Raw genomic sequence first — 16,739 nt, forward strand, 5'->3', positions numbered from 1 at the left:
TCAGTGGGGTGCACAGCGAGGGCCTCTATGGGAGGTGACAGTGGGCAGAGTGATGGGAACGTGGCAGTCGCTGCATGGGTGGGGCTCAGGGAGACCAGCACTCCTGGCAGAGGGAACTGCTAGGGTCCAGATGCAGAGAGGAAAGGTACTTGACCTCTTCTCAGAAGGCCTTCTACCACCAGACACCACCCCCGAACCTGCTCCACAAATACCTGCCCTTTACTGCTTCACAGGCCTCCTCCCCGCAGCAGCCCACCACAAGCTTTCTCCACAGAAGAGAGAAACATATGTGTTCCTCCCTGCCCTCCAGCCTGGGAGTCGCTTGCTACATTTCCAGTGCAGTTGCTTTGAGGGGAGGTGGCATGAGGAAGTGAAATGAGTCTGACCTTTGACATCAAACAGAGCATGGTTCGAGTGTCTGCTTGGTTAACTAGCTGTGTTGCTTTAGACAAGCCACTCAGCCTCTCTGAGCCTCAATTTCCTCATCTGGACTGCAGGGGAAATGAACCCTGCCTCAGAGAGTTATGAGAGTACGTAAGTGGCAGCACCTGGCACAGCACCCGGTACATGGTAAGTGCTTGGCAAAGATTGGTTCCCTGACCTACTCTGACCACCTTGGAAATTAAAAAAAATTTTTTTTTGGTTCAACCAACTGTGCTAACTTACTGCAATGTACCTCTGGTGAGGCCCATCTGTTGGGTGTGGAGACATCGAGATGACCCTTGACGAAGAGGAGGGCCTTGAACCAGAGGACAACTGGGCAGACAGGAGCAGAAAAGACAAAGGACACTGACCTTACTGCAGGTGGGAGGGTGGAGATCATTAGGACCAGACGCTCAAAGAAACCACAATCAAGGCAGACAGTTCATTGCTGTCCCCTTCCCTTCCCACCTCCAGCTCACTGGCCCAGGGCCCAGGCTCTTGTCTCCTGACTCTTCCTGTGGGGCAGCCAGCTAGAGGCCAAACCCATCTCAGTTCTTCTAACAAGCGAGGAGACTAACTCACAGGGAGACCTTAGGTAACCTCCTTCTTTCTCTGGGCCTGGTAGTGACCTCTGGGGTCCTTTCAGCTCTGACCTTGCTAATTCTGACTCTGGATGCTGGCCATACCGGCCTCACCGGCAAGGCTATCTGCCTGCCCACTGCTGCCATCTGGTGGCTCTCCAGGCCCAGCTGCACTTGGCTTTGGCCAGGCTCTCTGCAAGCCCCTTGTTCGAGCGCACCTACTTCAAAGGGTGAATCTTGCTTCTGCTGCACCTGGACACACACTGCACTCCTCTGGACCACAGATCAATGGGTATTCGTTGCCAAACACAAAAACCAACAATAGCGGCAGAACTTCATCTCTCTAGCAGAGATGACACAGCTGCAGCTGGGAGCCTGACCCCCCCTCTGCCCGAAGAGAGGAAGTAACCTGCCCAAGGTCGCACAGCTGCCTGGCTCCCAGACCAGCGCCCAATTCTGCTTTACCACAATGCTTAGGGCTGGTGGGCACCCTGGAAACCAAAAGTAGAGTCAGTCCAGGGTCAAGTAAACAAAACCTTTGGAAGGTGGGAAACAAACTGTCAGGATTCCTTGCAAACCTCAAGAAATGGTAAGATAGGACATGTGAATATGTGAGCAGTGCCTGCAGAAATTCACTGGAAGTAACAAACTGGAGGTGGCCAGGGTACCTCCTGACCTTGGAGGGCATCATTCACGAGGATGCCTGCAGGTCTTCTGTAAACCAGTCTCCAAGCACCACCACAGCCTGGATCCTAGGCTAGGCAGACCGCCAGAGGGCGACAGAGGGTGAGGAAAACACACAGGTAGCATAAACGTGTTTGCATGGGCTTCCCCCACCAGACTGCTCCTCAGGGTGGAGTTCTATCTTTTCCTCTCCATCTCCAGGCCTCTTGGCACCTGGCCAGAGGAGCTGGGTAAACGTGTATACAGGCAGATCCCTCAGATTCCTGCACAACCATGGGAACTGTCCACGCTCTGTGGACTCAACTGATCACACTCTTGGCTCTGTCTGCAGCCTTCTTCTAAACCCTATAGTACAGACCCTGAAAAAAATACTGTGTGACTTCAAGTAGGTCACTTGCCTTTTCTGGCCTCTATTATCTCACATCTGCATAACTGAGTTCTGCTGGATGATTTTCAAAGTCCTTTTAAATCTAAAATTCTAGAATTGGAAGCCAAATTGAGGCAAATCAAGGCCACTCTTCACCTGCTGAGCAAATAGGACAGTGAGAAAGGGGGAAGTAGTCAAACAATGCTTCCCTCTAGTGGTGTAACGCTGTCACTACACCCTCTCAGCTCGGCCCTGTAACTCGACTCCACTCCATCCTACCCTGAACTCTGAACGGGAGAAATCATCTTACAGCTAGGCAGCTAAGCGCAGGTACAGCGTAGCGAGACAGAAAGAAAGGACGCCAGGCGGAAGGAACCAATGAGGCCTCTGAGCTGGTTCCACAACAGTGGAGAAATTCTCCATCTTTAGGAATGAGTGTATCTTGGAGCTCAAAGGACCTTTTGTGACCTCCAACTCCCCTCTCCAGATGAGGAAACCAAGGCTCAGGGATGTTCAGAAGGGACTTGCCTGAGGTCACAAAGCTGACTCATGACTGAGCCAAAAATAGATCCCCGCTTTCCTGCCTCCTTCAGCCTCTTGCCTCTTTTCCATGCAAACTCCCAGATGAGGTCCATGGAAGTGATGTGTCAAGGGCATATATATACACAGGAATACACCAGGAAAGAGGCCAGTCCCCTGCACTGAGAACGTTTACTCATTAACACTTATGCGGGATATAATCAGGCTGCAAATTACATATTCAGCATAGAAAATATAAAAGAAAATAAAATTCACTCATAATCCCACCAATCAGAGATAATATTCTGCCATATTTCCTCCTGGTCTTTCTATGCAAACATTTTTGGGAAAAAAAAAATTAGAAGTTGTAGTGTAGTACCTTATTGTAGCCTACTCTTTTTACTTACCTTATCATGAGCATACTCCTCTGTCATTAAATATCCTCTTAAAACATTCTATTTAAGGTCTATATATTCCAACATACCATATATTCCAAATTTGTACCATAATTTATTTAACCAGTTCCCCCTACAATTTCATTTGTTTCCATGTATTTGTTTTTGTCATTATAAATCAGGCTGCAATGAACGGTATTATACTTAATCTCCCAATGCACCCATAATAATTTCCTTAGGCCCGTTTTACTTTGTTTTATAGGATGGAATTTCAGAGCTGGAATGCCTTTGGATATCATTATGTCCACAACCTCCTATTGTGCAGAGGGGAAGAAGGGGACCAGAGAGTTCTGTGTCTTGCCAGAAGACAAAGAAAGCAACAGAACCAAGTCTCAAACTCTCCACCCATTAAAATGGGACCCTCCCAAAGGATTTCACACCCTTTCCTGACTACCCGCTCCCACACTGACTTCCCCTTCCCCTGAAACCCTAGAGTCTTCAAGTGTCTAGGCCACTCCTCTGGCTCTCTGCCATATGTTTTCATGCTTCGACTGAATATTTCATTTGTTCATCCAACTATAAACTTCCTGAAGGTAGTTCTGGATTTTATGTTTCCTTGTGGTCTGTAGCATAGTGCTATATATATCTAGGTAAGCATTCCACAGATACCTTCTGAAGGATCAAGGATAACTAGGAATTTTCTTCCTTACTGCTTGGGAGAATCACTGGCAAAAGCTGGAAAAACAATGTTTCTTCGAAAAGTAAAAGAAGTTTAGTTCATGGGCTAGAGCATTCTGAGATACATATTACTTGGAGTTAGAGTAGCAGGCTTGGGGACAAAAGACCAGGTTCAAGTTTTAACTCTGCCCAACTATGTGAACCAAGGCAGCACAGTTAACCAATTAGGGACTTGTCTGGAAAGCAAGGATAATAACACCCATCTTGCCACCTTCAGATGAGAAAATGGAGATGAAAGCACTTTACAGTGATAAAAGTGGTCCACAAGAGCTATGACTGCTATTGTATTATCATAAATGGAAATGTGGCTGCCTCTGTGAATCCTGGGATGGCCTCCAGACCCACGCTCCTGGAGCACTATCTCGTAATTTCTACGCCACACACAACTCCATTAAGGGAATCTCTGGCTACACATTTCAGGTAAGAATTAGTGTTTTCTTGAAGCAGAATTTCACGTACAGAAGGAACTATTATTCCTGGATCAAGTCGCTGGGTGTGAGTAGTTAAGCCATCCACATTTCCTCCTCACCTCTGGAGAGAAAATGACAAGGTTGGAAGAGCACTAGACCGAGGCCATGAGACCTGAGTTTTGTCCTCCCTCCTTCCCTCACGCTCTGTGCTTCCCCCTCTTCAGTCCTCAGTTTCTCCATCTCTAAGCTGAGGGGGTCAGGCCAGATGAGCTCTAAGTTCTCATCCATTCCTGACATTGTAAGGATTCTAGTATAAAAATTAATGGCTTAATAAAAAGAAATGAAATTGAGTTATTTGTAGTGAGGTGGATGGACCCAGAGTCTGTCATACAGAGTGAAGTAAGTCAGAAAGAGAAAAACAAATACCGTATGCTAACACATAATACATGGAATCTAAAAAAAAAAAAAAAAAAAGGTTCTGAAGAACCTAGGGGCAGGACAGGAATAAAGACGCAGACGTAGAGAATGGACTTGAGGACACGGGGAGGGGGAAGGGTAAGCTGGGACGAAGTGAGAGAGTGGCATGGACATATATACACTACCAAATGTAAAACTGATAGCTAGTGGGAAGCAGCCACATAGCCCAGGGACATCTCAATGCTGACATAAAGGCACTGTCTTGCCTCTTTGTTTCAGTTTTCTCATTTGCCAAGTGAGGAAGTTTCTCTTTCCATTTCTTTTCTTTTTTTTTTTTTTGTGGTACGCGGCCCTCTCACTGCTGGGGCCTCTCCCTTTGCGGTGCACAGGCTCCGGACAGGCAGGCTCAGCAGCCATGGCTCACGGACCCAGCCGCTCCGCAGCATGTGGGACCTTCCCGGACCGGGGCACGAACCCGTGTCCCCTGCATCGGCAGGCAGACTCTCAACCACTGCGCCACCAGGGAAACCAGGGAAGCCCTCTCTTTCCATTTCTGATTCTCTAAAACTTATAAGACTTTAGGACTTTTTAAGGTGACACTGAAGAGAGTGAAGAATGTCAGGAACTCTGTATTGGGGCCCACTTTTTCAATCCATAGCCTCTGTGAGACCACAAGGCTGCTCTGTGATACTGCGTGGCCCAGGGAAAGCATCCAGCATCCCCAAGGCAACCGGGCTCTAAACATTCTGCCCAACCCCATGTAAGGTTTGGATCATGTGTAAATCATTCCCCTTGAAATTCTAATAAATCACCAGCAACCAGCACTTAGCATTTGTAAGCACTGATCTTTCTGCACTCGCCAGGAGAGTCCTGAATCAACCTGTTACTGATTCAGAGACATTCAGATCCAGCCCTACGGAGACCTCTGCTGGAAAGAGAAGATATGGGACATCTGACCTCCTGATCACTCCAGAGTTTCAAAGGGCAGAGGAAGCCACCGTATACTGAACTGACATGAATCCTGTTCTGTGCTGGATGCTGGAAGCTTTGATACACCATCTCATTTAATCCTCATCCAAGGTCAGCAATATTTCCCCGTTTTCCTAATGAAGAAATAAGCTCAGAGAAATGAGGCTTATTCATTTGTCCAGCATGCACTGAGTACCTATCTCGGATGTGCCAAGTACTTTGCTAAGCACAGAGGACACGATGCTGAGCAAAACAGACACGGCTCCTTCCCAGATGGAGCTTACAGTCTAGAGGGATGGGAATTAGTTAAAGAATCCTATAGCAAATAGCACAGGACTTCCCTGGTGGTGCAGTGGTTAAGAATCCACCTGTTGAGACTTCCCTGGTGGCGCAATGGTTAGGAACCTGCCTGCCAGTGAGGGGAACACGGGTTTGATCCCTGGTCCAGGAATATCCAATGTGCCATGGAGCAGCTAGGTCTGTGTGCCACAACTACTGAGTCTGCACGCCACAACTACTGAAGCCTGTGAGCCCTAGAGCCCACATGCTGCAACTACTGAGCCTGAGCACCTAGAGCCTGTGGTCTTCAACAAGAGAAGCCACCACAATGAGAAGCCCGTGCACCGCGATGAAAGGTAGCCCCCGCTCGCCACAACTAGAGAAAGCCCGCTCGGCAACTAAGACCCAACGCAGCCAAAAATAAATTAAAAAAAAAAAAAGAAGAAGTAATGTGTTTTAAAAAGAAAAGAATCCGCCTGCCAATGCAGGGGACACGGGTTCGAGCCCTGGTCCAGGAAGACCCCAGGTGCCGCAGAGCAACTAAGGCCGTGCGCCACAACTACTGAGCCTGCACTCTACAGCCTGCGAGCTGCAACTACTGAAGCCCGTGCACCTAGAGCCCGTGCTCCACAACAAGAGAAGCCACCACAATGAGAAGGCCACACACCGCAACGAAAAGTAGCCCCCACTCGTTGCAACTAGAGAAAGCCCGCGCACAGCAACAAAGACCCAAGGCAGCCAAAAATAAATTAATTTAAAAAAAAAGAAAATAGCGCAAAGGAAAGGCTGTAGTGCCCTGAGAAGAGATAAAAGGGAAAAGTGATGAGTGAGGGATGTCAAGGGAAGGCCTCCCTGAGGAGGTGATGACTAAGTTGAGGTCTGGGGGAAAAAAAAAGAAAGGATGTAACTAAGTCAAAATGAAGAAGGAGAGCAGGGTAAGTGTGGCAAATAGAGGGAACATCAGCTGCACAAGCACTATGGTGGGAAATCCAGGATCCATTCCAGGTACCAAGGCCAGAGTAGAGGTCAGCCAGAGATAAGAGCTAGCTCAGTTAGAAACAGGGCTGGAAAGGCAGGCAGAGGGCAGACCACGCAGGGCCTGGTAACCACTAAGGACTATGTCTTTATCATAAGAGCAATGGGAAGCCACTGGAATGTGACACATGGGTTTGAAAAGATCTTCCAACTGAGCCATGGAGAACAGACTGGGGGGAGAGGGAGCGATGTGGGAAGCTGAGGACACCAGGCAGAGGCCGCTGCAGGATCCAGCAAGAAGGTGACAGTGGCCTGCACCACGGTGGTGACAGAGAGGCACTGGCACAATCAGGAGGCTGGCAGAGCTGAGTCACACCTCGACCTGTCTGACTTCAAAGCCACGCTTCTCTCTACCTTACCATCTATTCATTCGCTCAGCAATTAGTTACTAATCATCTACTATGTGCCAGGCCTGTGCCAGGTGCTGGGGATATAGCCGTGAACAAAACAGACACTGCTCTCATGGAATTTACAGTCTAGACATTAAACAAATAAGAATGCAAGTGGATGTATACAATCCATTTTGTAGGAAGAATACAGTTTCGTGGTATGTATACAATCCATTGAAGGAAGAATAGTGTGATCAGAGATTTTAACAGGAAAAATTACCTGTAAGGCCATGATGATCTTATATTGATAATATAAAAGAGCTACGTGCTGGCTGCATGTAAGTGAAAGACCTCAGGAAACTCTGCCTGTCAGACCTGGCCAGTTCATGAGCCCTGAGGGGAGAAGCTGGTGTGTCTCAAGCCCTGCACAGACCCTGCCGAAATAGAAGCCTTTCTAAAAGCAACTGCTAACTCCTTAGTGTACTCACACATCCCAAGCACGGGCACCCCCTGTACAGGTATGTACAGCATTTTACAGTTAGTTAGGATCTTTCACACAGATTCATTCATTTGAAACTCACAGCAGCTGTCTGTAGAATGGAGCTAGGTTTTAATACCCTGCATGAGAGAGGAGGAAATTGAGGCCTAGACAGGTGAAGTGACTCAACTAAGGTCACCCAACTAGGAAGGCACACAGATCCACCACCCAGTTCTCACTAGAAGCACTTCGGGCCAGGAACTCATGAATCTCAGGGGAGAGAGCTGCAGGTCACCGAGCCTGGATAAAGTCACACAGGAGTCCCATGAAGTTCCCGAGAACAATGATCGGGGACATTAAGCAGCTTGGGAAAGGTTTCTAGAATGCAGCTCCACCAGTCTGAGACACAGGTACCTTGCCAGCTTTCCCAGATTAGAACAGGTTCTCTTGGACTCTTTCCAAGTGCCTCTAATGGAGAAAAGTATTTTTCTATCACAAGCACCGCAGGTAGGCACCAGACTCCTGAAGAGGGAGAACAGAGACTGCATCCCAGATTCCCACATAGACGAACTAAAGTAAAGTTATCTTGATATCATGTGAACTGCCCTCGCTAAGCACCTACCACTGGGGATGGCAGTCTTGGGCAGCATTTCTCGATCATGGTATTACTAACATTTGGGGCTGGGTATTTCTGTGTCGGGGCCGGGGGCTGCCCTTGCATTGTAGGACATTTAGCAGCATCTCTGGCCTCTAACCACTAGATGCCAGTAGCACGCCCACCCCCAGTTGTGACAACCAAATATGGCTCCAGACACTGCAAACGTCCCCCAAGGGACAAAGTTGGTGTAGGGATTATGAGAAGGGAGAAAGCACAGTCTACTCCCTGTCTCCAACCTAACCCAGCCCAGCCTAGCCCACCTTACTGGACGGATATATAGTCACTGCACATAAGCTGTTTTTAATCAATAACACACCCCGAATGTCTTCCAGAACGAGACTGGGGGCAGCCTCTGTGCTGATGTGGCTGCAGGTAGGTCCCAGGAACAATTCTCCACTGGAGCTTGTGAAAACAACTAGAGTCAAATAACTCCTTGGCCCAATAATGAGCTGCTTTTGACCCTGTGAGCAAATCTTGTTCCCACTAAAATGAGCAGCTGGGTCTGATTAAACCGGAAGTCCTGGCTGTTTCTTCTCAATGACACCGCGCCAGGGCAAAGGCTTCCACGGCTGCTAGGAGGAGGGCAAAACTGGTGAACCAAACAGCAGGAGACTCTCATCTACCCAAAACTCAGCGCAACAACCAGGATGCTCAAACATCCCAGCTTTTAACCACTCTGGACTCAGGAGAAAGGGGAAAATAAGAAAGTGCATAAACAAGAGATCAGAATTAACAAGTTAATTAAACAGCTGAAACATTACCCAAAGATCACGTTCTCAAGTGGAGGTGCAGACCTGAAGCTGAGCCCCAGAGCAGCTGGGGTGACTCAGACAGTGTCAGGGACATAGGTTCCAACCTCCCACCCTGAGTGCTGGGCTGTTGGCCCAGACGTGGAAATCAGCATGAGTTACAGTGCTGCAAAGCTAGAATCAAAGCAGCAACATCTTTATGTCTTTCATTAGTCAGCTGCTTAACCAGTTAACGGATTTACTGACAGACTCAACTAAACTCACTATGGTTTGGTAGTAAGTGTATTTTACTGCACTGCAATTCTTTGAAGACTGACTAAGCATGAAACGCCTACCTGTTAACACCCAGTGACTCAGACTACTGCTAGTGTCTGTGCCATTCCTGCACACTGACTTAGCTCCACTGCTGCACTGAAATCTGATAACAGGTCTGTCTCCCCTAGCGACAGTGGGCTCCTTGAGGGCAGGATTAGGATCTAGTACAAGGCATGGTACATAAACAGGTCGTCACCATCTGTATGATGGACAGATGGACGATAGAGTCTTCTGTATCTATACTCTTAGACTTAAGCCTGTCCATACATTGCAGTGGGAGGGCATGGCCCACATCTTCTCTGTTTCTTCAAGGCTTAGCACACTGCTCAAAAGGTTCACAATAAACAAGAACCGATTTGGTTGGACTCTTGAATCCAAAGAGACAAACTGAAGCCTTCTGATCATGGACCAGAGAGTCCAAGGAAAGAAGAAATCCTCGCAGTCTACCCTGCCTCCTATGCATTTGAATATGTTTAGTCTCTTTTAACTAGAAACAGTTTAACGTAGGCAATGAATACTTTCTCTGCTAGGCACTGGAAATACAGACGTGAGCAAGATAAATATGGTGTCTCCTATCACAGAGCTCACTGTCTGGAAGAGAAGAGAGAGAGTAACAATTATACAAATAAGCGGCTACTATGCTCAGGGTCTCTTTAAGAAAAATTTCTGTCGATGGTCCCAATCTTCAAGCAGTCTGGACTTCTTTGAGGAAAGTCATGATTTTCCTCCAAATGAATGACATCATTAGAGCATCCTCTGAAGTGGCAAATATGGAAAGTTTATTTTACACCTTTGTTAGATAGGCCTCTGTACCAAAACAATCTTAAAAAAATTTTTAAGAGGGCTTCCCTGGTGGCACAGTGGTTGAGAGTCTGCCTGCTAATGCAGGGGACATGGGTTCGAGCCCTGGTCTGGGAGGATCCCACATGCCGCGGAGCAATTAGGCCCGTGGGCCGCAACTGCTGAGACTGCGCGTCTGGAGCCTGTGCTCCGCAACAAGAGAGGCCGCCATAGTGAGAGGCCCGCGCACCGCGATGAAGAGCCACAACTAGAGAAAGCCCTCACACAGAAACGAAGACGCAACACAGCAAAAATAAATAAATTAATTAATAAACTCCTACCCCCAACATCTTCTTTAAAAAAAAAAAAAAGGACTGGGTAAAGATCAGGATATAATAGTTTAAGATTGGTGAAAGAGCAAGATGAGAATTTAAAAAAAAAAATTTTTTTAAGAACCAATTAAAAGCACCATCGATATAAATACTCATAAGTCTATGTCTGTGTGTTCAAAGGTGTAGTATGTGTGACTTACCCAGGATAACTGAAGCTGACCTGAAAACCTACAAGAGTATTGGATTAAGTCACCAGGTATTTGAGAGTCTACAGATCTGTGTGTCATTAATGAGCAGGCCAAGAGCAGGCAAGAGGACTCCTGAGAACCCCTGAAGTTCAGAAGGCCTTGACACAATAATGGTTCTTAAGAATTACAAACTGCTGGTCTGGGAAACTGTGTCAGTCAGCAAGAGCTCTAGGAATGCTGGGAAGAAGGGAGGCCATGAAAAAACAAACCCTGAGAACCGTGTCAGGAATATGAAGACCAGGCAAGGAGAACTGCCCTAAGATGAGAAATCAACAAAGATATTATCAAGAAAAGATAAAGATGCCAAAAGCTGGATGGCATGGCCTGGTAAGATAACATCTGAAGGAATATGTGGGATGTTTGAATCAATGTACAAAGTTTGTTAGGGTTAATAAAAATTTAAATCAAAATACCATGCCAGCTATGACTCAAAGTAATGCTTTTGCCTCAATCTTAAAATATTTAACTTAATAGTTTCTGACACCTTTAATTTAGACTCAAGTGAAAATGCAAATACAGTCATCCCTTTAGCTATGACAAGGCAAAGATTCCCCAGCAACCTGGACAAATTTCTAGGTGACGTTTGTTGCAGTGGGTTCCTTCGCTAAACCTCATGGACTCTTAGGGCCAGAAGGAGTTAACCTAAGCCAGCCTTGCCTTTTTGCGTGCAAACCTGTGATCCAGAGAGGAAAAGCCACATATCTGGCTGATTGCAGAACTAGATCCCAGGTCCTCCCCTACCCAACCCTTAAAGCTTTTCATCAGTAAAAACCAAACGACCTAATCCCAAGCATTCATAGCTACCTAGACAGCTGTCCCCCCAGCTGCTCTTCCCAACCACAAACTCTCTGCCACTCTCACCTGTCTGAGCAACCAGGTGTGTCCACCCATTCCAGACAGCAGCGATCTTTTCATTCTGAAAACAATGTGCTTCTATCTTCTGGGGCACAGGAAGGAAAGCAGCCTGGGAAGCCAGTTGCCCATGCTTGTTGCTTCCCCAAACAAACAGCTCTCCTGCATCTTAAACAAACAAAAGGGGGACAAAAGAGGTGAAGGAACATTAGTCCAAAATGATGGAAAATAACCCAAGTTTGAAAAAAAAAAGTGGTTAAAGGAAGTTGTATTACTCTTAATCCTACAATGTTGAATAGAGCAAAACAAGATACCAAATTCATGTATAGCATAATTATACACAAGATTTAAAAAAATTCTTTAAATAGGAAAAAAGGCCAAATGGTCTTAGCAGTTTGTCAAGGAATAGGAATGTGAGTTTATTTTTTCATTAATTCATTCAGCCAAATATTTGTTCAACATCTACCATGTGCAAGACATATGTTTCTCTATTTTCTACATTTAAAAAAAAACGCTTGCATTACCTTTTGTTAGGAAAAATATATATTAGCTTTTTAAAATAACAGGTTAAAAGATAAATTGTTTAAAGCTTAAACTTTATAAATATAAGATGATTTCACTACATGCCTTGTCCAGAAGAAAATATAATGTTATCATATCGCATCCACATAGCACTTAAGCTCATTTGAACCTCACAATAATCCTGTGATATAAGCAGGAATGCGACAGACTGACACTGTGATTTAATAGAAAGAGAGCAATTTCAGAGTCAAGTGACTCTGGCTTCTATTCTTGGATCTGCTAACTAGCTACTGACCTTGGACAAACCACTTCCTCTCCAAGCCTTAGTTTCACCAGCTGAAGACTGGAGGGGAAGGCGGTTGGTCAAGAAGGGCAGACGATATAACTGATGACACTGTTAACAGGAGAGACTTGTGGGTGACGGCAGCAAACCAGAGGGCACATGCTTGTCCAAAAGACATTCACATTCAACAAACGTTTAACTGGAAGTCAAAAAAAATGGGGCCATAGACCATAATTTGGCTTATAAGTCTACAGTTTGTGACTCCTTGGATGATTTCTAAGCACTTTCCCAACCCTAACATTCCAAGGTTCTACACTGCACAGTAAGCACATGGTACACACATGTGGCTACTGAACACTTGAAATGTGGCTAGTCCAAATGAGACATGTTGAAGACAAACAAAACACAATGGATTGTAAAGACGTAGTGCAAAAAAAAACCCAAAAGGAGTGTGCCTCTTTAATAAGTTTCATACTGATTACATGTTGAAATAATATTTTGGATATACTGGGTTAAGTAAAATAAATTATTAAAATTAATTCACCTGTTTCTTTTTACTTTTTGCAATACGGCTCACATTATATTTCTCCTAGACAGCACTCTTCTAGAAGATAAATTAACCAAGGCTTGGAGATGTTAAGTGACTTTCAATATCACATAGCTAATAAGGGATCAAGTGGGAGCAGAAGGCAGGTTTTTTGCTTCCACAGCATTCTGTGACCTCCCAGTAAAGGTTTACAGTATTGCTTGCCCTGAGGCAGTCTGGTCTATTCTCCAAAACTGATCAGAAGCCAAACAGTATCATTAAAGGATACTAGACCAAGATTCAGGCTTCAAGTCCCAAATCTGCTACTGGATCACTCTGTGACACAGGGCACATCACTTCACATTCTGGGTCACTGTTTCATAGAGTCTGAGGGTCTATAAATCAGTGGAGCCTTTTTGTCACCCTGGTGACCTTGCAGCACTGACATTCTGCAGTGCTATACAAGGAATTCGGTGTATTTCATGCCTAGAGAGAGGGCAACCTCCCTGGACCTCACCAGGGTGTATGAAGTATGAGGATCCTTTACAAGAGGGCAGCGGACCCCTCAGCAAAGCTTCAACCCATTAAATGGAGTGCTTAGCTACCAAGGTACCACTGACAATGAGCCTGCGTCTGTAATAAGCCTTCATTTATCTTAGTAAGTCTAAACCATCTTTTTGCAAAGACGAACTGTCTTCCACATACAGATCATTACACTGTTGCATCAGCAGGCAAAACTAAATTCTGCTGCAGTGTCAAATAGTTACATAATCTACAACTCCAGACAGAAGGTCTAAAGAACACTGAACAAAATCCAATGTGGAACAGCTTGAACTAGACCAGGAAAGATGGATATTAATCTTGACCCTTTTTAATTCACTTTCACAATATCCAAAACCAATTCACTTTGTGAATATACTTTAAAAATCACTAAACTGTACACTTTAAAGGAGTGAATTTCATATATGAATTATATCACAATAAAAAATCCAACATCTATGTTTTAAAAATACCATAGTAAAAATGCTCCACATATGAAATAAAAAATAGCTTTACTGATTACAAGAGTTTTTAAGAAATCGATGTTAGAAGGCAACTAGAAGAATCTCTAGGTTACAAAATACCAGCCATTTCAAATGAATTAGAACAGAGTAGAAATCTCTCAGGACTTCCCTGGTGGTCCAGTGGTTAAGACTCTGTGCTCCCAACGCAGGGGGAATGGGTTTGATCCCTGGTCAGAGAAGATCCCACATGCTGCATGGCATGGCCGAAAAAAAAAAAAAAAAAAAAAAAAGAAACCTTTCTTAGTCTGTTCTTATTCTCAGAAAAGAATGCCTTCCTCCAATGCTAGTGAGGACCATGGGGGATGAACTAGTCACTTCTTGTCCTGGGGCCTTCTGCCCCGCTCCCCATAAAAGGGGAGGTGGGACCACATGCCGAAAGGAGTCCCTTAGAGCTGGCATTCTTTTTTTGTTTTTTTAAATAAATAAATTTATTTATTTATTTATGGCTGCATTGGGTCTTCGCCGCCACACGTGGGCCCTCTCTAGTTGTGGCGAGGGGGCTTCTCACTGCGGTGGCCTCTCCTGCCACGAAGCACGGGCTCCAGGCGCACGGGCTTCAGTAGCTGTGGCTCACGGGCTCCAGAGCGCAGGCTCAGCAGTTGTGGCACACGGGCTCAGCCGCTCCGCAGCATGTGGGATCTTCCCGGACCAGGGCCCGAACCCATGTTCCCTGCACTGGCAGGCGGACTCCCAACCACTGAGCCACCAGGGAAGCCCTGGCATTCATTTTAACTCAACTCTTTTAACATATCTATAAATCTACCTAACATGAGACACAGGCTAAAAGCAGCTAGTTCTTTCATTAGTTAGTTGTTTTAAATTCATTAAATATCAAATTATCTGTAGTTCAGAATCTGTTAAGCATTTAAAATCTCACATTATGGCTCTTGTGCTTTGGAAACAGTAACAGCTCCTCAGTTGGACTGCATTACAAATTTGATGTTGAAGAATGCATGCCCCCATTAACTTACAGATACTGTGTACACATCTTAATTTCCACATGAAACACTGGAAACACTGTGTATGAAAGTCATTTCCCTTTGCTTAAAAAATGTAATGCATTCAACTCCGGGTGAGAGGTCTTACCAACATAAATCTCTCAGAGCTAGAGTATCCAGTCTACCAGCAGGGGTCAGTGCAATCTGGGCTTTGAAAAAAACCTTTAGGATAGATGGATAACCTTCACTTTCAAGAAAATGCTGCATTATCACTAGAAAGTTTATACTATATTGGCTGGGTGTGTCAAATGGATGGATGGACAGATACATGGCCAAGACAGAGAGATATACACACTGTGTGAGAAAATAAAGACTAGATAGATAGACAGATTAAAGAGATGGAATAGAGAGATCAACTAGAGGAAAACATAAAAATATAAAATAGGGGCTTCCCTGGTGGCGCAGTGGTTAAGAATCCGCCTGCTGATGCAGGGAACACGGGTTCGTGCCCCGGTTGGGGAAGATCCCACATGCCGCGGAGAGGCTGGGCCCACGAGCCATGGCCGCTGGGCCTGTGCGTCCGGAGCCTGTGCTCCGCAACGGGAGAGGCCACAACAGTGAGAGGCCCGCGTACCGCAAAAAAAAAAAAAAAAAATATATATATATATATATATATATATATATATATAATAGATTACAGAAACATATACACAACTAGACTTAGAGATTATGGAGACTTAGGTTAGATAGGAAGACACAAAGATGGAAGATAAATAAAAATAGAGATATATAGTTAAATAAAATAGAGTAGATAAATAGAGAGAGCAGACAGGGTGACAGATAAATGGAGAAGAAAGATATAGGTGGATAAAATAGGTTAGTCTGAGATTAAACAGCTAGAGAAAATAGACACCTAGAGAGCTTAGACAGTTATATTAGACATCAAAATAGATTAGGTGGATAAGATAACAACATATTATACATAAATTTACTGTTGGTTATATGATGGGACAATCACAATTACCCTAAAGGAAGATATTTTTATCCCTATTGTACAGCTAAGAAAACAAACTCAGAGGAAAGGAAGTGAGCCTCTGTTTCACATGAGTATTTTACGTGTATTATCATATGTAATTCTCAAAACTATCCACAAAGTACTTTATAGAAGAGGAAATGGTCTCAGGAAAGTAAAATGACTTGCCTAAGATCATACCAGTGGTGGCATCAGAATTCTGACTCCAAAGTCTATGCTTTTCCCTCTGTATCCCAATAGAATCACTTGAGGCAGAAACACCCAGAATTCTGAATGGCATGTTACCTACCTGTCAGTGAAGCTGAGTGGTCTGAGCCAGCAAGAACACATACTGCTTGAGAATTCTCTAGGCCTACAAAAAAAAAAAAAAAATTCTTTTGAAATCACATTTGTAACAGAACAAATTGGGCACAGGAGGCCCATAGCCAGTGATCACAGCACCTGGAGAGAAACTCTCAGCCAGTGCAGGAAGGTCTGAGTCAGCGGCACTGGCCAAGAAGATGGCTGGCATGGTAGGGAGACTGCTTATATCCAGGAGGTTGAACAAATAAATAAATATTTTGAGGATAAAGGAGTCAGATTTCTCACTATCAGAAAGGAGAAGAAAGGTACAGATATGAAAAGGTTACAGACTAGAATTGACCATGTGATACTGCATTGTAATTGAAGTCAGTGTAGACTTGTGGTTTCTACTAGAGATAAACAGACATAGGTGTACATATGTATAAACGTGTGTGTACATGTATATTTCCTAGCTCTGTCCACGGAGCGGGCCTAGAAGCAATGACATCTCATACATTCAGCTGCTATCACAT

At 44.9% G+C, this 16,739-nt stretch overlaps 1 protein-coding gene across 2 annotated transcripts in view; it reads right to left on the reverse strand.

The window, feature by feature from the left end:
• Nucleotides 1-16,739, reverse strand: part of SERGEF (secretion regulating guanine nucleotide exchange factor) — a 224,815-nt gene that overhangs the window by 189,855 nt on the left and 18,221 nt on the right. For both annotated transcript variants that reach the window (XR_009532975.1, XM_060103763.1), the window contains exons 7-8: nt 16,214-16,276; nt 11,568-11,726 (exon numbers count right to left, since the gene is read on the reverse strand). Coding sequence is in view for 1 of the 2 variants with exons in the window: in XM_060103763.1 (XP_059959746.1) it covers nt 11,568-11,726; nt 16,214-16,276 (222 nt within the window). In the remaining variant the exon portion in view is untranslated. The remainder of the gene's footprint in view (nt 1-11,567; nt 11,727-16,213; nt 16,277-16,739) is intronic.

The sequence above is a fragment of the Mesoplodon densirostris genome, chromosome 7 (genome assembly GCF_025265405.1).
Source record: "Mesoplodon densirostris isolate mMesDen1 chromosome 7, mMesDen1 primary haplotype, whole genome shotgun sequence".
NCBI lineage: Eukaryota > Metazoa > Chordata > Mammalia > Artiodactyla > Ziphiidae > Mesoplodon > Mesoplodon densirostris.